The 21298-nt window shown below is 48.5% G+C and overlaps 1 protein-coding gene across 1 annotated transcript in view; it reads right to left on the bottom strand.

Moving 5' to 3' along the window:
- The window catches only part of EXOC6B (exocyst complex component 6B), a 247905-nt gene that overhangs the window by 58967 nt on the left and 167640 nt on the right, over positions 1 to 21298 (bottom strand). Inside the window, 2 exon segments of the mRNA XM_062493221.1 lie at positions 2264 to 2337; positions 13706 to 13847. Coding sequence (XP_062349205.1) covers positions 2264 to 2337; positions 13706 to 13847 — 216 coding nt within the window.

Here is a 21298-nt window from a genome sequence, read left to right as displayed (position 1 = left end):
AATCCCTCCCCACCCTCAGAGAGAGGAATTCCTCCCCAATATCCCATTTCATCTGCTCTGTTCCAGCTTAATTTCACGGCTTAAAAGAGAAAGAATGCCAAGTCCAAAGAGAAAAGTGTCAAGGCAAGTAGAAGAACAATCAAAGACCTTCATCCATGACCTTCCCACCTCTCCCTGCTCCCAGCTGGAGCTGCAGTCCAACAGGAAGTGCTGGAGGTTTGCTGGCCACAGAGCGGCCACCACAGCCTTGCTTGGATGGAGTCTGGTGGCACCTTCCAACATGCCAGCAGGCCAGGGCATGGGCAGGAGCAGGGATTGGGAACTGACTCATCTTTCCATGCTGCTGGATAAGTCAGGGACGGGTCAGCTCTTCTCCATTATCTGTACAACGCCGTGTCCTTCCCCTCATCGATCACCATCCATCACCTTGCATATCCAGGACTTCCCATCCTCACCTAGAGCTTGTATCTCCCCTTTCTCTGGGCATATTCCCAGAATCCTGGGATGGTTTGGGAGGGAGGGGATCTCAAAGATCATCCCTGCCATGGGCAGGGACCTTCCACCGCCCCAGGCTGCTCCAACCCTTGTCCAACCTGCCCTTGAGATTCAGAGGTGCTGTTGGTTTTAAATGCAAGAACAAAACTTGGGAGCACCTCCTGAAGCAAAGACAAAACCTCCTTGTCCAAAGACACCCACTGGGCAGGGGAGGAAGGACTGAGGAGGCTCCTGATCCTCTTCCTCCTGCGTCCCTTCGGCTGCGTTTTGCTCTCATGAACCACGCAAAAGTTCCACCTCACGACCAAACGACCATTTCACCAAACGACCTCATCGAGCCGTTTTTAGGAATTTTGTTCCTCCAAGAGCTCCGTCTCCCCCTTCCAAAATCCCCACACTCACGGCCTGGTGCTTGGAAAAGACCCAAGGCCTCCACATTTCCTCACACCCAGGAGGCAGCGGGCATGTCGAGCGCTGCAGTCATTAAAGTACCAAGCAGCTAATGAAGATAAAAGCGTCAACGCAGCCTGGTGATAACACACACCTCTCCCATGGAGCTGTTGGGACCGTTCTGCAAACAAATTTGGCAGTTCCTGGCGGGCCCCGGGCCCGAAAAGCGGCGTCCTGATGTTATTAAAGTTAACACAAGTGTCATGGGATGACAGATGGCTCCCCGCACATCAATTGGATTCTGAGGAGTTCTCAAACCCTGGTGGGTTGAAAGCGGCTCCAGCATGAATCAGAGGCAGGGGCAAGATCATCGATACAAGGGATTATGCAGATTTAAGAAATACCCTCGGCACCCGAAAGTTTTCAGAATGCAAACGACGTCAACCCCGCAAACAAGAGGCACTGCATCATGATGGCAGCAGGGACAAAGCCAGGGGGGTTTAACAGACAAAAAAAGATTGTTTTAATAGGAGAGAAGCATCAGTCATTGAGTCTTACTTCATTCAGACTTTCTCTCCAACCCATCCATCTTCAGTGCCAAGAGATGACAGGACCACCTCACTTCTCCCCCGGCCTAGTGTATCAATAATGCCCATTTCTCCCCAAACAAATGACTCCCCAGAATGGCCCTTTTCCCAAAATTGGCTGCCAAGCCCCACAAAGGCCTCAGTACCTGCTATGGTCAACTTGGCTGCAACGGGGCCCCCTCCAGAGGTGGCCACCGATGGGTGGAGCCTTGCCCAACCATCTTCCCCAAGAGCCACTTTGTCATTCCTGGCCGGGGAGCGTCTGCAGAAGAGGGGACTGGGATGGGGGCGGGCGGGGGGTGGGGGGGTGGGATGTGTGGAATGGCCAAGCTCAGAGGGGACACAGAGAGGGACACAAATGGGCACGGACACAGGGGAATGCAAATTCCTCCGTGGGCATTCTCTGGGAACAAAGGTCCCCGAGGCGGGCGGGATCTGCATCACTGCTCTCTCTGTTCCCAGCACCTGCTCGGCATCGGCCGCGGAGTCGCCTTGGTCCCTCCGCGCCGCGGCCGCAGAAGCCAAGGGCAGCACAATGGCCCCGTTGGCCAGGGTCAGGCCTGGCTTTCTTCCTCGCCCCCTTCCACCAGCCCTTTTCACCTCCACCATCTCCAGGAGCGCTCGGTTAAGGAGGTGGCTTCGAGGGACGAGGAGGAGGAGGAGGGGGGAAATATAGGTCTCTGGCGTAAATCACTGACGCCGTTTCCCCTCCTCTCCCTTCCCTTAAGACCTGATGGTCTTCAGTCACACATCTTAAAAGCAAAACAAAAAACAAAAACACAAAGACTTACTTGTCTCAAGTCGATGAAGGCCAACTGCAGCGTGTCCCCTTGGAACCCAGGCACTGGGCCGGATCTGGCAAACTCTGTGGGAAAGAAAAGAGGATGAAAAGCGCCTTTAACTAACCATGGACAGGGAGATTGGCAGATGGATGACAGGGAAGACAAGAGAGGCTGGGGGAGAGGAGGACCGCGCTTCTAAGGAGTCATGTCTCCCTCCCTTCAGCGTCTTTGTTCGCCCTTCAAAATTCGTGTCATCAAAACACCATTAATTCCACCGTCCTGACAGCAAGGAAACTGTACTAATTCGACCTGAAATTTATTCCCATGAGCTGCACTGGGCTTCAGAGTATTTGTTTTGTGAACGGACAAACAACTCGCCCAGAAGAAAGGGGGGGATGGGGGTGGAAAAGTTTTTCCTCTCAACACAATAAAATCTTCAGCTGTGAAACTCTTTTCAGTTCCGAAAGCTATTTATATTTTAGGGCGCTGAAGGAATTTTCTAATTTCACGCCTGTCACCAGGCTCCATGAGCATTCATCAAAAAAATATGCCCGGCCGTGTCATTAATTATCAGGCAGCAGATTATTTGCATGATCTGCTGATGGTGCCTCTTGGTCAGCCCAAACACGCAGGACCGCGGCCGTTGGGTGGCATTTTTATTTTTGGTGGATGAAGACATCTGACAACTGAACAACGTTGGCTTCTAAAGCGAAGAGGATATTTCCAAGGCCACATTTATCTCCTTCCAGGCTAATCTGGCCAAAAATTCCATACTTTGGTCGTTCATTTTTCTCCTAATCCATTCTTTAAACCAAACCCAAAAACCTCTGAGGAGGCTTGAATGGATCCATGTCAGAGGACCTTGGTTCTTCCATGGCATTTAGCAGCTTTTCCTTGGGAATGCTCATGAAGCCGACGCCTGCACGCATCCGAGGGCGTCTTTTTTTTTTTTTTTTTTGAGGTTGGTTCTGCTCAACTTCACTTCATTTTCACCCTCAGCAGTTACAGCTTCATCTCCGCTCTCCTTTCGGCACTGAGGGGACCTGGTTTGTGAGGTCACAACTCAAGGCCACCAAAGGCTCGGGAGGGGAGCGTCTGCCTGGGGTTGTGTGGCTCCTGCAGGCACTGGAGGAGCTGCAGGAATGAAACATTTCCTTGGGAGGAAGCCAGGTGTGATGGCAAAAAGGGAGAAAGGAGGGAAAACACACCGCAAGTAGAGATTTTTCAGTTAATGGCGCATTACCGCCCATTTATCCCGGTTTTTACCCTACAGGAGATCTCCAACAGCTCCTAAAGCTTCACAAAGATGAGGATTAGGGATGGCTGGACAATAGGGAAGGAGGATTTTGCCTTTTCTCTCCAGGACTGATCAGAGGTACCAATGCACAAAGCCCTTCCATGTCAGGTGGTCTTCGCCTTGAACGCTCGTCTTCTAAAAAGTTTTCCTATTTCCAAGCCAGCACCACAAAATCGAGAACATAAATCATCACCCTCCCATTTCCAAAGCTTTCCTAGAGCAGCCCAATCACAGAGCAGCCCCTCGGCTCTAAGAAGAAGAGATTGATGAGTGGAACACCAGGATTCAATCCTGTCCCTCATTTCGGGGAAGTAAAGCAGGGTTATTAATCAGCTCCCTTGCTTCACCTTCCATTAAAACCTTGGGATGGAGAACATCCTTCAAGCCAGACACAGGCACCTCCAGGGGCACAGGGGACCCTTCCCATACTCTGCTTTTTTAATAGTCTCAGATGCCAGAAGAGCTTTGAGATTGAGACCATTGCTCATCTTTTAGGCGATCACTCAAGTGACAACCGCTTCAGGACAAGAGCAAACACGGCTGGGAAATCATTGCTTTCATCTGAAGCTATGAGTCAAAAGGAGTAAAAAAATTAAATAAAAACAGGAATTATGGAAGTGACTGTGCATATTTTGATTTTGGATAGAAAAAGCACAAACCGAAGTCAGCAGGAACCATCCATGGTCGTGCCTTTGAAGTTTAGCACAGGATGGGACTAGACAGGGATGAACAGGAGAAAGTTCTTCCCTGGGAGAGTGGGGAGGGACTGGACAGGGATGAACAGGAGAAAGTTCATCCCTGGGAGAGTGGGGAGGTCCTGGCACAGGTTCCCAGAGGAGCTGTGGCTGCCCCTGGATCCCTGCAAGTGTCCCAGGCCAGGCTGGACATCGGGGCTTGGATCCACCTGGGACAGTGGGAGGTGTCCCTGCTTGTGGCAGAATATGGGACTGGGATTTTTAAGGTCCCTTCCCACCCAAACCATTCCATCATTCCTTGAGATCAGAGCTGCTCAACTCCAGCCGATCCCACTGACCAACCCCGCAGCGTTCCGGGTACAAAGAGTCCAAAGTGACTTCACATGCATCCCTCAAGAACTGTTTTAATTAATCCTAACTGCAAAAGCATTTTAATATAGGTTCGCTACAAAATTTGACTGCAGCTGAGCCAGCAGGGAGGGAGGATCAACCCAAACCCTCCAGCTCTGATCTGAAAGGGATAAATCATCTTTACACATCCCCTCTACACCCCACTGTCCCATCTGGAACAATTATCCCGAAAGCCACATCAATCCTAAAACACCCCACTTGGGAAAAGCACAATACCTGAGAAACTAGAAATGTTTAGAAGTGAGAAATGGTGCTTGAGCACCTTCTCAAGAGGTGAAAACTCCCCTGGCTGGCTCAAGGTAGGAGATGCTCCCGGGTTGAGGAACCCAACCATGACAGCCCACCCTCCAAGGATGGGGTCACCTCATGTTCCTGACAACATTTGGAGAAATCCTGGAAAAGAAACCCTGGAAGGACTGCGAGGAAAGCGAGTTTCTATTTTGGATCAAGGGCCTCGCAGCTGTTCAGCATCTATTTAGGAGCGCACACGGAGTTGGGAAATTTAAGATCCTCCCCAAAGCATGAACTTCAAATCCTCATGAGAAAATGCCTGTGATTGTGAATGTTCTCACAAGGCTGGTGAATTTATCGCCGCTGTCAGCCACTTGTGAGCAACCCAAGGCAGATTTCATCCCAAAACAGCTTTTATCCCAAGAGAGATTTCATCCCAAGAGAGATTTCATCCCAAGACACAGCTGCTCCTTAGCAGCTCAACTTTAGCTGTCTCTGCCCATTGTCCCTTCCCACAGTTCTGTTCCCACGGAGGGGCTGGGACTGGATGGCTTTTAAGGTTTTTGCCATCCCAAAATGGATGGCTTTCAAGGTCTTTTCCATTCCAAACCAATCAGTGATTCCTAATGAACCCACTGGAGAACAGCTGGGAGAGTTACGGAGTGACACTGCCCTTCAAAACTTAGGATGGTCACACATTGAGCCAACGTTGATTTAAGCTGCCACTTTCATCAAAATACTGAATTAACAATGCTCTGGAACCTTCTAGAAAAAGGTGACCCTGCCCATGGCTGGAATGAGATGTTCTTTAAGGTCCTTTCCATCCCATGCCAGCCTGTGATTCCTAAGGAAACTACTGGATGAAGCTGGGAGACCTACAGAGTGACACTTCAAAACTTAGGATGGTCTCACATTGAGCCAATGCTTAATTGGACAGCAATTCTCATCGAAAGATTGGTCAACGCTGAATTAACAAAGCTCTGGAACCTTCTAGCGCAAGGTGTCCCTGCCCATGGCTGGTACGAGATTGTCTTTAATGTCCTTTCCGACCCAAATTCTACAATCCTGGGATTCTATGATTGACATCCATGGAGGGAAATGCCATCCAAACTGATATTCTCTGTGTCTCAGCAAAAAAAAAAAATAATGGTATAGGAGTGATATTCTTTGTGTTCCAGAAGAAACAATGCAGGAGCTGATTTTTTTTGTGTGCCAGGAGAAGTTCTATAGGAGCTGGTATTTTTTGTGTCCAAGGAAAAATAATACAGGAGCTGATATTTTTTTGTGTCCAAGGAGAACTGATGTAGGATGTAGGCATTTTTCATACCCCAGAAGAAAGGAGAGCAGGAATTCGGCCCAGACACTCGGAAAAGCTGTGGAGGAATGAATGCAATGCTTCCCCTGGGCTGCTGGAGAAGGAGCCGCACCTCCCGTAATCGCAGGTCACACTTCACATACCAATGCCACCAGCTCATTCTGAAGGAGGAATGAACAAAGTCTCGGAGCAAGAAAAGGAGAAACAAAGACGAGAGCGGAGCTTTAGAGGACAGACACAGCCAGTTCTTCTTGGGTTTAATCTCTTCAAGCAGATTTCAGGATAATTTCCTCGGAACAACCGAGCGCGGTGTTGGCCTCAGTACTGTCGGGTTCGTTTGTTGTACCGTCTTCACGACCAGTGGCAAACACAGCAAGCAACCTACAGAGCAGCCCCTTGAGCAGAAAATCACCGGAGAATAGAGCAGATCAGTATGCAGCCGTTTGTACGAAGCATTTAGCCAGGCTAAAGGTTTGAGGGGTTTGTGTTCAGGCCAAAAAAGTAATGTCTTTGCAAGGTCTACAGGCCTGGGCCACCCAGGGCAGGTCACAGGGGGACTCCAACGTCTCTTCCAAAACATTTCACCGATGAAAGAATCAAGGAACAGGAACCGTTAAGCCCTTTACAATGCACAAATAATAAAGAGTTCAAAGGCACAGCAGAAAAAGAGACATCCACTGTAAATTAATTAATTACAGCCAACGAGGGGAATCTCTCTGCCCGTGCCTCCGGCGCGGCTGCGCACGAGGGGACAGGGCCTTGCATGGATTCAGCAGCAAAAAATGGACCCAGCTGGTGACTTCATCCCTCAAAAAGCATCATTTGAGGGCAAGATTTCCTCTGAAGCACACGGGATTTGTGATGGCGGCTCCGGGATGGAGGCTGAAGCAGATCCCAGGGAAGTGGATAAGAGCTGGGGAATCAATCTCAGGGTTCCTCCAGGAAGGATGGAGATCCTGAAGTCATCTTCCTTGGACAAAGCCTTGGAAAAACCAAGTGATAAATCCTAGAAAAGCCAAGTGATGGGATCTCCTTGAATAAAGCCTTGGAAGGCTGTCCCGGAAAATCCAAGTGATGGGATCTCCTTGGATAAAGCCTTGGAAGGCTGTCCTGGAAAATCCAAGTGATGGGATGTCCTTGGATAAAGCCTTGGAAGGCCATCCCAGAAAATCCAAGTGATGGGAGCTCCTGCTGTGTATCCACAGGAACAAAGTGATCCCTTGAGGACGCAGGCTGAGGAACAAATCCATGCGTGGACTCTGGAGAAGCTCACAGGTGCGAAAAATTTAGAAATGCTGGGTAGGAACTGAAGCAAGAGGAAAAGCGAGAAGATCTGAATTCCCACACCGAGCTTCTCCTTTCCCTGTTTCCACACCGAGCTTCTCCTTCTCCCCCAGCATTCCCACACAACCCCACTCCGAAGCTGTTCCCCATTACAGCCCAAGCTCTCAGAGCTCGTTCCCATCTGGGTAATTTCAGAGAAATGTGGGAAGAGGGAGGAGTTACCCAAACACTCTGAACTGGGTCGGATTAAAGGAAAGCTCCTCTCCCTCAGCATCAATCGTTCCTCTGATGGAACAAAGACGGGCCTGGAATGCTGGCACTGTGGGGAAAGGAGAAAGGAGTGGTCCCAGTCATGGGACACGGGCAGGGCTGAGGAGCCCCCACAGCCCCAGGGAGGGAACTCCTCAGGGCGTGACCATGAGATGTTTTTCCAGTCGAAGAGAAGGAAGCTCTTCAGAAGGATGTTGGAGATGCGTGCCAAGAAATTTGTAACAGAATCCATGGGACTGGCTTAAGAGTTGGGTCATGGATCTCCACAGGTTCCCACATCCGAACCCAAGGTGGGCATTGGATGTGTCCTGCCTGATGTGGAATTCTCAGATCATTAAACACCAACACCAGCAGATGTGAACTGTGCCAATCCCACCATCAGCTCCAGAGGCTGTGGAATTTCCATCCCTGGAAGTGTCCAAGGCCAGGTTGGGAGGTCCAACTTCAATGTCCAGGGATCCAGGGCCAGCCACAGCTTCTCTGGGAACCCTGTGCCAGGGCCTCCCCACCCTCCCAGGCAGGAATTCCTTCCTGATATCCCATCCAGCCCTGACCTCTGGCAGTGAGAAGCCATTCCCTGTGTCCTGCCCTGTTCCCTGGGAGCAGATCCCAAATCCCAAATTCCCCCCGGCTGTCCCCTCCTGTCAGGGAGTTGTGCAGAGCCACAAGGTCCCCCCTGAGCCTCCTTTTCTCCAGGCTGAGCCCCTTCCCAGCTCCCTCAGGAATTCTCCATCCCCTTCCCAGCTCCATTCCCTTCCCTGGACACACTCCAGCCCCTCAGGGTCTCTCTCGTTGGGAGATGCCCAAATCTGACCCCAGGACCTGAGGCACATCCAAAGATCAGCACCTGTGGGCTGGACATTCCTCTCCTGATCTGTTCTGCTTAAACCTTCCCATCTCTCTGCTGCAACATTCCCATTTTCCCCCCAAAATCCAGGTTTTTCCTGGTGCACTGCAGCAGGACGGACACCATTTAGGGATATCCTAACTCCAGCACCAGAAAGTCCAATAATCCCTGGTGGATCACAGGTTGGAAGAGCACCTGGGAGTCCTTTGGATCACGTCAAGGGAGAGGATGACTCCAGCATCACGGACACTTCCTGGCACTTCCCCTAAATCCCACAATTTCCACGTGAGAAATTCCTCCAGGCCAGATAAGGCAGCTGAGAAGGAGGTGGGGAATGGCTGTGCCGGGATCCATGTGGGCACATTTTGGGACAATCTGTTGGGATGGAGAATTCCTCAAGCCAGCAGAGACATCTGGGTGTGTGCCTGGCTGGTCCCCAGGAGAGGGGATGACTAAAAAAAGGGAATTTCATGGAATTTGGAATACAGATTTTTAGGGCGCTTTCAACTTCCCATAAAGCAGCAGCGGAAAGACTTTGGAGATGAGGGAATTGCTCATTTTATGAGGATTGCAAAAACTCCTCAGCCACTGCTGGAACCCCTTATGCAGATGGGAAACACTTCCCAGGAGCTAGAACAGCCTCATTTCTTTGGGATTTTTCGGTTGTCACTTCCAAATCTGGGTTGTTAAATTTGATTCCCACTAGGTCTGAGGTAGAGGGGAGACGGAAATATTACGTTTATTTATCAAATGATATATTTTTATATGGATTTATCTCTTCAAAAGGAGCAGAGCAGGGCACGCAGGAATTAAAAAATCCCATTGCATTGTTAATTTTTGGATTATGGATCCGCTCTGGGAGATGAAAAACCCTCTGAGAAAATGAAATGCCATTCCTGAAAAAAGCATCACCTCCTCTAGTTACAGGTTCCCAAAAAATCCTTGGGATTTTTTTCTTTTTTCATCTCCAGGGTTTTAGGTTTTTTTTTTTTTTTCTTTTAAACCCAGAAGTGGCTCTTGGATTGAACCATTATGAGGTGTGTCCCACTGAGCCTTCCCAGGCAGTTCATTTAAGATGAGCCTAAATCCAGGTTTAGAAGGGGGTGAGGGAACCTCTCGTGGCTGCAGGAAAGGAGCCCTGAAATCCAAACCACCCCAACACCTGCCCCACAAGACATCCCAAAACCACCTCCAGCCCTTCCCTGGAGTCATCCAAGACCTCAAATCCATGGAAAGCTGCTCCCAAACACCCTCCAACATCCCTGGAATCACCTTCCTGTTGGGAAAACCCAAGGATGACCTCCCTGACCACTCAGCATCTCCTCGAGGATTTGTCCAGATGGAGACTCCGTGGTCTCACCAGGAAAAAGCCATGGAGAAGAACCTGGATTTTTCCCTGGTTTCTCTCATCACAAGCAACCTAAGAAGGATTTTTACAACGTGGCTGCTCTGCACTTTCCACCTCTTTCACACCAAAAAAATTACAGGGATATCCACGCAAGGACAACATGGAAAATCTGGCTCTTGGTGTCTGTTGAATTCCCTGCTTCTCCTCAGTCCCACAACTGCTTCCTTTTGGAAGATCAGGAAATCAGTAAAAATGAAGAAACTGCATTTTTTTTTGCGCTTTGAACACGTCCCCCCAAAAAACCACGGATTTCAGGAAGGGGGAGGTTAAAAGAGCAGGTGAGGGGTCCCACCACAACCTCATCTTTCTGCCAAGAAATCCCAGAATCCCAGACTGGTTTGGGTTGGAAGGGACCACAAAGAGCATCTTCATCCTACCCCATCCATGGGCAGGGACACCTCCCACCATCCCAGGTGGATCCAACCTGGCCTTGGACATTCCCAGGGATCCAGGGGCAGCCACAGCAAATCTGGGAATTCCAGCCCAGCCCCTCCCCACCCTCCCAGGCAGGAATTCCTTCCCAAAATCCCACTTAAATCTGCAAGGTCCAGCAGCCACCCCCTTTCTACGCTGAGGGAAAGAAGATAGTTTATAAATCAGGAAATGTTCTCTGAACCCCCAAAATCAGGAGAATTGATTTAGCAGTGTCCTGTTTCAAGTCTGAACTCCCACATTTTTCACCTCTCCTGATGTCAATTCTGTTTGTGAACAGACTTCCTTCTAACTTCATATCTGCTTCTAATATGGAGAAAATTATCATCACCACCTTCAAACTAGGCCTGATTTTAATATTTAAATAATTTCCTTAATTTAAATGATTTAAATTAAAATGCAAATAATTTCCTTAATTCACCTCACCTCTCCTTTAACCAGATTATTTCTTCAGCATTCACAAATAAAATCTTGATTAACTCCAGCACCAAAACTCTGCAGCCCCATTCCCTCATCAAGGCACTCACTGGAGGTGCTCCAAACAGAGCTAAAATCTTATTTTAATGTGATAAAATAGGTAAAACTGGAATTGGGCAAGGTTTGGGAATCTGGGGGGAGGAAGAGGCTGGAGGCAGAGGCACAAACTGGGACTGTGAGGATGTGGAGATTCACACCTGTGCTTTCAGGTTAAAAAAATTATAAAATTAAAAAATATATTTTTAAGGGGTTTTTTTTTATGGAGATGGGAAACACTTCCCAGGAGCAAGAACAGCCCCATTTCTTTGGGATTTTTTGGCTGTCATGTCCAAATAATATGGATTGTCCAAATCTTTTTTAAAATCTTAAAAAAAAAAAAAAAAACAAGAAAAAAACCCAACCTTAAAAACTGGAACTGTTTTTTTTTTTTTTAATACACCACTTCCCTCCTGGGAACTGGCTTATCCCAAAATTCAACCCCTGATGGATTTCTGCTCAAAAAAAAAAAAAAAAATAACCCAAATTGAAGTGATTCCCAGGAGTAGCAGAGCCATCAGACAGACCCATGGGGATGAGGGGGCAGAGTTTTGTTGCTGGAAAGGAAGAGGAAAAAAGGAAAAGGAAGAGGAAGAGGAAGATGAAGAGGAAAAAAGGAAAAGGAAAAAAGGAAAAGGAAAAGGAAAAGGAAAAGGAAAAGGAAAAGGAAAAGGAAAAGGAAAAGGAAAAGGAAAAGGAAAAAAGGAAAATAAAATAAAAAAGGAAAAGGAAAAAAGGAAAAGGAAAAAAGGAAAAGGAAAAAAGGAAAAGGAAAAAAGGAAAAGGAAAAGGAAATAAAAAAAGGAAAATGAATGGAAAAAAGGAAAAGGAAGGAAAAAAAGGAAAAGGAAAAAAGGAAAAGGAAAAGGAAAAAATGAAAAGGAAAAAATGAAAAGGAAAAAAGGAAAATGAAAAGGAAAAAATGAAAAGGAAAAAAGGAAAAGGAAAAGGATTTTGTCATTTCTGGCAGCGATGGATGGGGAGGACCCGGCTCCAGGATCCACCTCCATTCCCTGCTCCAGTGGCACCTCAGGACAGGGCTGGGGACACGTCCCTGACCCTGCTGCCCAGGTTGGCCTCACCTGATCCCAAACAACCGGAATTTCAGGAATTGTGCTTTTCCAACCTGCTGTGAAATCCCATCGGTGCTCCTGGGCAGCTGCAGTTTTCAGGGAATTGCTCCGCGTTACGGAGAACCGCCAGGTTGGGGGCATTTGCAGCCAAGAAAAACAGGGAATTATCATGGGTGACAAACGCTTCCCATTATTCCCAGCTCCAGCAGACACCCATGGGAACACGGATGATCCCAAGGAGCTCAGGGGACACAAATGAGCGCCAGGAATTTTGGGATGGATGCAGCTCCGGGAGAAAAAAATCAGGCATTGCTTTGTGAGCCACGGTCCAGGATCCGGATGGGAATCATTAAACCGGGATCCTTCTCCCAGGCTGGAAAATGGCAAGTGGGTGTTAAAAAATGGAAAAATCCCTGTTGGGAACAGCAGAATTCCTCCTGGGGGATGAAGGAATTCAATCTCAGTGTTGGTGGGGGCAGCTGAAGTAAAACCTGATCAGGAGAAGTTCCTTCCCACCCAAAGCATTCCAGGATTCTGTGATAAACACGGGACATCCCAATCCCCACCTCAGTCAGGAAAGCCAAAATGTGGATATTTGGAGGGAAAAAAAATTCCAAGAATATCTTATCGAAGGTCGCCTGGGTTATAAGAATAAAAATAAAAATAAAAATAAAAATAAAAATAAAAATAAAAATAAAAATACAAATAAAAATAAAAATAAAAATAAAAATAAAATTAAATAGAAATAGAAATTAAAATGGAAATAAAAAGTGAAAATAAAAAATAGAAATAGAAATAGAAATAATAGAAATACAAATGAAAATGAAAATAAAAATGAAAATAAAAATAAAAGAAATAGAAATAGATAGAGATATAGCAATAGATATAAAATAAAAATAAAAATAAAAAAATAAAAATAAAAAATAAAAATAAAATTAAATAAAAATAAAAATAAGAAATAGAAATAGAAATGAAAATGGAAATAAAAATAAAAATTAAAATAAAAAACTAGAAATAGAAATAGAAATAATAGAAACAGAAATAGAAATAGAAATAGAAATAGAAATAGAAATAGAAATAGAAATAGAAATAGAAATAAAAGTTAAAATGAAAATTAAAATAAAAATAAAAATTAGAAATAGAAATGAAAATGGAAATAAAAATAAAAATAAAAATAGAAATAATAGAAGTAGATACAGAAATAGATATAAAAATAAAAAATAGAAACAGAAATAATAGAAATAAAAAATAGAAATAGAAACAGATATAGAAATAGAAATAGAAACAGAAATACAAACAGAAAAAAATAAAAATAACTACACGAGAAATGCATTTATAAATATAATTTCAACAGAAATACCTTAATGCCACACATAACTTCATGTAACGCACTAATAATTCCTTTTGGCTTACACCCTGTAGCAACTTCAACTCAAACCTCTTCTTCATTTCTCCAATAACTCGTTTTATAATCATTTCAAAAATCCTAAATATTTTTTTTAATAAATACCCCATTCCATAACCGCAACCCATCCTTCAAACTCACGAGCCAAAGCCATTTTCGGTGCAAACCACCCCAATTTTTGGGTGAAGACCAAACCCCCCCCCCCCCCCGAGCGCGGTGCGGATCAGGAATTCCCGGACGGGAAGGGCAGGGGACGGTTCGGGCTCTTACGTTCGCACTCCTCCACGTCCAGGTTGAACTGGTGCAGGGCCCCCAGCGTCAGCTGCCTCACCTCGGCCTCCAGCAGCAGCTGCAGCAGGGACGTGGACAGGTGCTTGCAGGCCGACATGCAGGCGGTCTGGGCCACCTTCCCCTGCAGGACAAACGGACACTCGTCAGCGCGGACGGACAGACGGGCGGGCGCTGCTGATCCGTCAGCACAATTCCCGATTTGCCGTGAGGAGGTTCGGGATTTTTCATGGCGCCCGTCGGTTTAAGCGACGCACGTGAACTTGGTATTTCTGCTTAGTTAGAGCTTTCCAGTCTCGATCCAGTCTTGGAATCTTCAGAGCTCTGTTTGCTCTTGCCAAGGTGTCTTGGTTATCAAACTGGAAATGTTAATTAAATCTACAGTGTTATCAGTCCGAGTTACCAGAGACAGGGACACCAGCACGGACAGACACCAGGGAACTTGTCCAGAGGAGCCAAAACTCCTCAGCTAAATCCACCAGGGAACTTGTCCAGAGGAGCCAAAACTCCTCAGCTAAATCCACCAGGGAACTTGTCCAGAGGAGCCAAAACTCCTCAGCTAAATCCACCAGGGAACTCCTCCAGCTCAACCCAAACTCCTCTGTTAAAGCCACCAGAGATCTTCTCCAGCCAAGTCCCCTCAGTAAAAGCCACCAGTGCAAAACTTCTCTACACCAGCCCAAATTCCTCAGTTAAATCCACCAGAGAACATCTCCAGCCCGGCCCAGCCCAGCCCCTCAGCGTGTCCCATCCGTGATGGGATCTCCCCACTGTGCTCAACATCACAACCACCTTGTCCCAAGGGAATTCCCTCTGGAAGTGCCCATGGCTAAGGAGGGGGGTTTAGGCCTTGTTGGGAGAAAGAAGCTCCAGTCCAGGAGAGATTTGGGATGCTCAGAGAGTTCTCATCATGTCCTAACGCAGCCAAAACAACATCCCACCGATTATCAGGGAATCACGGAATGTTTGGGTGGGAAGGGACCCCAAAGCCCACATCCCACTCCATGGGCGGCGACACCTCCCACCATCCTGGGGTGCTCCAACCCCCAGTGTCCAACCTGGCCTTGGACATTCCCAGCCACAACCCCCTCTACGGCAGGCGGGTCTGCAAGAGGAATTAAACCCCTGAAAATGGTGAAATCCTTCGGCACAAGAGCAGGATTTTACCCAAGCCCTCAGGCTGACACCACGGGGAGCGATCCCGATGCCTGCGTGCGCGACGCCACAGGGGAGGTTTTGGATCACGGTGCTACCCTGAGAACAGCTCCAGCAGGAGATTATGTCCTCAAACACTCACAAAAGATTCTTTAACACGCTTTCCTGACACCAAGGCGTGGCGTAGGAGCTCTCACTGACTCTTAGGAGTCGTGTTTAAACTGGGATTAAAGGCGGCGCTTACACCGTGATTCCAGCTCGGCGTCGCCGGTTTCGTGATCGCGGCGCGGAAATCTTTGATGCCTGTGCTGGGAAAGGTTTGTTTTGTTTTTTTTTTTGTTTTTTTGTTTTTTTTTTCCCAGCTCTACAAAGTTGGTTTGGATCTTCAGGCGACATCCATCCTCAGCAGGAGGGGAAAATGGGACTTTTATTTTAAAAAAAGGAGCATCGTAGGGCAGGGTGCTCCATCTCCCTCCCGCCGCCGCTCCCAGGCTCCAGAGCATCCATCACTCACCTCCCAACAAACACCTGCACCAAAATGAAGATGAAGCATGGCAACCATAAAGTTTAGCAGAGCTTGGGGTTTTGGTTTTTTTTTTTTTCTTTGCTTTTCATCATTTGTTTGTGCTTTTCTGACAAACTGCATTATTTAAAACCCCGCTCATGCCAATTCCTCAGCTCTGGAAGCTGCGGGAAGTACGGCGCTGCCTGGCTGTGATTTTTCTTCATTACTTCCAGCAGACACTCAAGTTTTTGCTGTGGCCGAGGAGTTTTGACAGATCCAGGGAATATCCTGAGTTGGGAGGGACTCACAGATCGTGGATCCGAGTCCTGGCCCTGCACAGACACCCCAAAAATCCCGCCCTGGGCATTCCTGGAGCGGTGTCCAAACGCTCCGGGCCGTGCCCATTCCGTGGGGAACCTGGGCAGTGCCCAGGACCCTCTGGATGAGGAATCATTCCCTGATCTTCAGCCTGACCCTCCCCTGGCACAGCTCCAGGCATTCCCAGGGTCCTGTCCCTGTCACAGCTGCTCCTTGGGTGGAGCAAATCCCAGTGAGTGTCCCCTGAGCCTCCTCTGCTCCAGCTGGACATTCCAAGTGCCTTCAACCCCTCCATGTGTCACTAAGATGTCCCAGATGGAAGCAGAGGACGGGAAATCAAAGCTCTGCAGCCAAGCCCTGGGACCCAGCTGAGGACAGGGGATGGGGCTCCTGACCCTCCCTGGAAGAGCAGGAGAAAATCCCTGGAGTGGCTCACAGTCCACATCAGTGGGAATTTCCAGAGGGTTGTAACCCTTGGAGAAGCCTTGGAGGTTCTCACCCCCAGGTGAATCCATGGAATGAGTTGGGTTGGGTCTTAAATGCCATCCCAGTTCCCATCCCATCCATGCGCAGGAACACGTCAACTATCCCAGGGTGATCCAAACCCCGATGTCCAACCAGGCCTTGGCACTGCCAGGGATCCAGGGGCAGCCACAGCAAATCTGGGAATTCCAGCCCAGGCAGGAATTCCTTCCCAAGATCCCAGCCCAATGTCCCCTTTCCCAGTGGAAGCCATTCCCTGTGTCCTGTCCCTCCCTGCCTTGTCCCCAGTCCCTCTCCAGCTCTCCTGGAGCCCTGCAAGGGACTCTGAGCATTCCCTGGAATTTTTTTCCCTTCTCCAGGGGAACACCCCTCAAGGTGAACTTCCCACGTTCTCACCTCTGCAGCCTGTCCAGGTCCCACTGGATGCTCTCCTTCCCCACAAAGGAAAAACCCCAGGAAGGTTTCCTGTCCCTACTGCCCAAAACTTCAGAGGAACAACACTGTGACACCCCGAGCAGGGCTCAGATCCACACGTGCAGCTACCTGAAGGGTGACCCACACCTGCCCTGGGTTTGCCCAAAATTTCTGGTCAGGAGAGATTGAAAGAGAAGTGACACCACGAGCGGGTGAAAAAGAGCAGACAGCTGAGATGAAATGTCACTTAATTAATCCCCCAGATGGGGAAAATGGGATGGGAAAAGCAATTTCATCATCAGGGCTTGGCAGCAGGACAACTCTGAGAGGCTTCCCCAAGGGAAGGGGCACTTTGGGATGTTCCTTACGGGAATGTTCTCCCAGGATTTACGGCAAAGGGGATCCAAACAAGCCCAGAAGCAGCTCCTGGATCAGCCTTCCCTCCTCCTGCCTTTTCCACACAGAATTAGGCCAGGCCTAAAACTGTTTCAGGTGCAGATGTCCACTGTCCTCACTCTGAACCCAAATTTTCTTAGGCCAGATGACAACATCACCTTCTATTTCGTTATTCTTCTGGTTTGAACACCTAAAAAAATCTTTCCTTTAGAAAACATTCAGTTTTTTCCTCTCAAAGAACACACGGATGCCTCGCAGTTTAGATCCAGTAATATCTGAAGGAAAGCCAAAATATATGGAAATTTTTTTTCCTGCTTTTTAAGCCTGAATCTCCTTTTTTTTTTTTTTTTTTTTTTTTCCCTTATATTTATTATCAGAGAACTCGGAGATGCCACAGGAGTTTCAATCACGGTGTTGAATGTCTGCTCAGAGAACAGAAGGTACCACCAGGGATGAGCAGCAGCTCCCGCCCTGGGCACCGAGATTTAAAACCCTCCCAGAATTTATGGGTTTCACTCCTTATAAATAAGACCCAACTTAATCCTTTCCTGCCTCACCCCTGCGCTCCACGAGTTACAGCAGCTCCTTATAAAGTCAGCCGTGGCTCAAGAACATCAATTTCAGGCCATTTTCCCGGGAATACAGTGGGAAATCTGCTGGTTAAGCAGCTGCTGCTGACAGGAGACAAACGAGCGCGCGGCCGCGGATATTTCAGCGCTAATAAGCTGCTGCTGCAGCTGAAGGTTGTTTGTATTCCCACTTGGAATGGCAGGAATGGAGCACGTCCTCCTGCCGCAGATGCCCATCTCAGCTCTTTGGAGCTTATTTACGATGGAGTTTCACTGTGTGGTGTCGGGTTTGTTTTTTTGGGGTGTTTTATTGGGTTTTTTTTGAGTTTTCCTGCGGCGCTGGAAGAGCCGGACTCGCCCGCTCGGATGCGGGATGAACGGAGGGGAGCGTGGCGTGGATGTGTCTGATACAGCTCCAGCCCTCCCGAAATCATCACCCACCCCAACCCTCCCAAAATCATCACCCACCCCAACCCTCCTGAAATCATTACCCACTCAACCCTCCCAAAATCTTTACCCACCCCAACCCTCCCAAAATCACTATCCACTCAACCCTCCCAAAATCATTTCCCACCCCGGCCCTCCCGAAATTGCCGCCCGCCCCACCCTCGTGGCGGTGCTGGGACTTGTGCCTTGGCACGGAGCAGGAAGCTCCCAGGTGTCATCACGGATGTCACCGCTCTGGAGATCCCCTGGGGCTGCTCAGAGGAGCTGGGATGGCTCCGGCCCCACGTTAATTCCCTGATGATTTTTGGGAGTGTGGCAGAAGCGGGGACACTCCCAAAGGCTGTCCCTGTGCCAGCGCCCTGAGCAATCCCTGGTGATGTCCTGATCCCGCTCCCTGGCATGGCTCCAGCCTGGCTCTGGCCCTGTCTGGATTTCAGGAGTAACCTGCCCGGTCCCTCCAGCTCGGGAACAATTTGTCCAAAAGGAGGGATGGGATCTGGACAGGGAGCAAAGAGCAGGAATGCAAGCCTGAGCTGAGCTCTCTGCAGGGAAAGGGGAACACAAACACTCAAAGGCACCGATGCTCATTTACCGTCCTGGCAGAAAACTGAAGAGCTCCAAACTACGCAAAGAAATCCCAGGGACAGCTCTGGGGGGTCACTCACCATGGAAGACCTTTGCAAATCCCATCAAAACCTGGATTTGCACTGGGAAGAACGGGAATCACCGGTGAAAGCTGACAGATCTCCCTGGCCAAGATGCCCAAATGCCTCCTTGGTCCAACCTCAGTCAACCAAAGCCATCCCAAGGATGTTATCCCAGCAAAATCCATGGATTTATTACTTTGTGGCTCAATCTGTTTGTAACCAGATTTCTGGCAAGGAATCCCTGTCCAGGGCCCTTAACAGAACCTGGGGGTTGCCATGACACCTCTCAGGATCCCTCTGGACACACAGGGAGGATCCAGAAGATTCCCTGTGGTCACCCAAGGTGACACTGTCCTGTCTGTGCCATCAGGATCCCTCTGGACACACAGGGAGGATCCAGAAGATTCTCTGTGGTCACCCAAGGTGACACTGTCCTGTCTGTGCCATCAGGATCCCTCTGGACACACAGGGAGGATCCAGAAGGTTCCCTGTGGCCTTTCCAAACACTGAAAGGGAGGAGCCAAAGTCCAAAGCTCTCCCGGAGATGCAGCCAAGGGGGCTCCTACCAGAACACATACCACAGGGTCACTGAGGCTGGAAAATCCCTCCAGGATCACCCAGCTCCATCCTGAGTGCCACATCCAGGTGACACCTCCAGGCCTGGGGACTCCAAACCTCCCTGGGCAGCCCTAAGCCTCAATGCCCACGGGTTGCTCCCCACCAGCTCCGTCCTACTTGAGGAGATCAGCCACAAAATCCTCTCGTCCTATCCCTATCCCATTCCAGGGCAGCGAGGAAAGGCTCTGGATTCCCAGGGGCAGCCCCCGTGGCTCCGGAGCTGCCCGGGAGCGTTTGTTTGGAAATGGCCAATCTGTTCCCAATTAGGGAGAGGAAACGGCCAGGATGCTGCCTTGTTAATTAAGGAACTCGCTATCAAAGGACTCATTAAGAGCTACTGAAATGGAATGGCTGTTCAAATAAATACCCATTAATCTTAACGTGCAACCAGGAACGCGCCGCCAGTCCCCACCACCCTGCAGGAGCACCTCTGGCTGCCATGGAGTCGTGGAATGGCTTGGGCTGGACCCAAAAAAGATCACCCAGGTCCACCCTGACACCTCCCACGATCCCAGAGCCGCTCCAAGCCTTGTCCATCCGGTCCTTGGACACTTCCAGGGATCCAGGGGCAGCCACAGCTTCCCTTCCCCTGTTGGTGACTCCAGCACTTCCCAAACCAGGTGGGAGGTGGTCCCTGAAATCCAAAAATCCAAACCCAACTCCTGCTGGAGCATGGAGAACCCTCTGAGGAATTATTGCAGCATTTCCATGGAAAACAAAGCCTGACTCTCAGAGTTTACAATTATTTCTTTTTTTGCTTTTTGCTACCAGCAGAATTCCTTTTTCACCCGCAACAAGCATTGGGATTGATGTGATTAAGGATATTTAGATGTGCAAATCCAGGGACTTCAGACAGCAGGAAAGCAGACCAAAAAGAAAAGGGGGGGGGGAGGGAATTCTTTGGTATTAAATGTTATTAAATGTACAATTTTCTATAAACACCACAAGTTGTCCCCATAATTTCAACACTGAATTTCCTGACTTTCCCAATCCATAAGGCAGCGCTGGGATGTTTTTGCAGAGGATGGAAACGTGATGGGGAAATAATGAGCAATTGTTTGGTAGCACAAACCCCGGGATAATCCCAGTGGATCCTCTCTCCGTGGCCACGGATGGAGACTTCAGACCCCGCAGACCTCCCAGGGCTCAACTCCTGCTTCAGAAGCTTCTGGATCCCCTGGCTGCCCCAAATCCCCCTAAACTGGGGGGGAAATGCAGTAAATCAGCTCTGGAAATTTTTCCTGCCTTGCCTGTGCTGTCCTGATTTGCCTTTTTTTTTTAAAAAAAACCAAAAAAACAAAAAACCAACAGTTCTGCACTCACTGAAGGTGGCAGAAAAACACCAAACCATCACCCGAAAACACGAATGCTTCCCAAAGCATCTAAACAAATGAACGATGAGTACTTGTAAATTTAAAAAATATTTTTAAGAGGTTTACTTAAAAAATAAACCTTTCATTAGCTGCCCAGAAGTCCATTTTCAACTGGACCAAGCGGGTTTTTCTCGTGGAGGTTTTTGGTTGGATGATTTTTTATTTTTTTTTTTCTGGTTTGCTTTGGGTTTTTTCAGCATTGTTTTAGTTTAAAAAAACGCACGAAACGAAACCAAACCCCTTAAAAATACCCCCCAAAAAACCCCAAAAGCCGTGGATCTGCACTCAAGATCCTGCAAAGAAATGGATCTCCAGGACAAAGAGGTCCAAAGGAATGAACGAGAGGTGCAAGCAAGGACACCCCAAACCCAGCTGATGTATCTGGTTGGTGGCCAATGTCACCCCGAGCTTGGTGGCCCTAAAGATGTCCCCTCAAGCCTGGAAAACTCTTAATTAATGAGTTCTGTTCACTCAGCTTTGCAACAGACTCGTTAGGAACAAATCCCTTTTCTGTCCCTAATTTTTTGGGTGTTTTTTTTTTTTTAATGGAAGGAGGGCAGGAGCAGAGCGATTCCTGGTTTCCAGCTGTGGGCTGGGCTCTGTCACTCCGTGCTGACGTGGGACACGAGGGGTGGCTGAGGTGTGGTCAC

The sequence above is a fragment of the Cinclus cinclus genome, chromosome 5 (genome assembly GCF_963662255.1).
Source record: "Cinclus cinclus chromosome 5, bCinCin1.1, whole genome shotgun sequence".
Lineage (NCBI taxonomy): Eukaryota > Metazoa > Chordata > Aves > Passeriformes > Cinclidae > Cinclus > Cinclus cinclus.
This window is presented reverse-complemented; position numbering and strand designations above follow the sequence as displayed.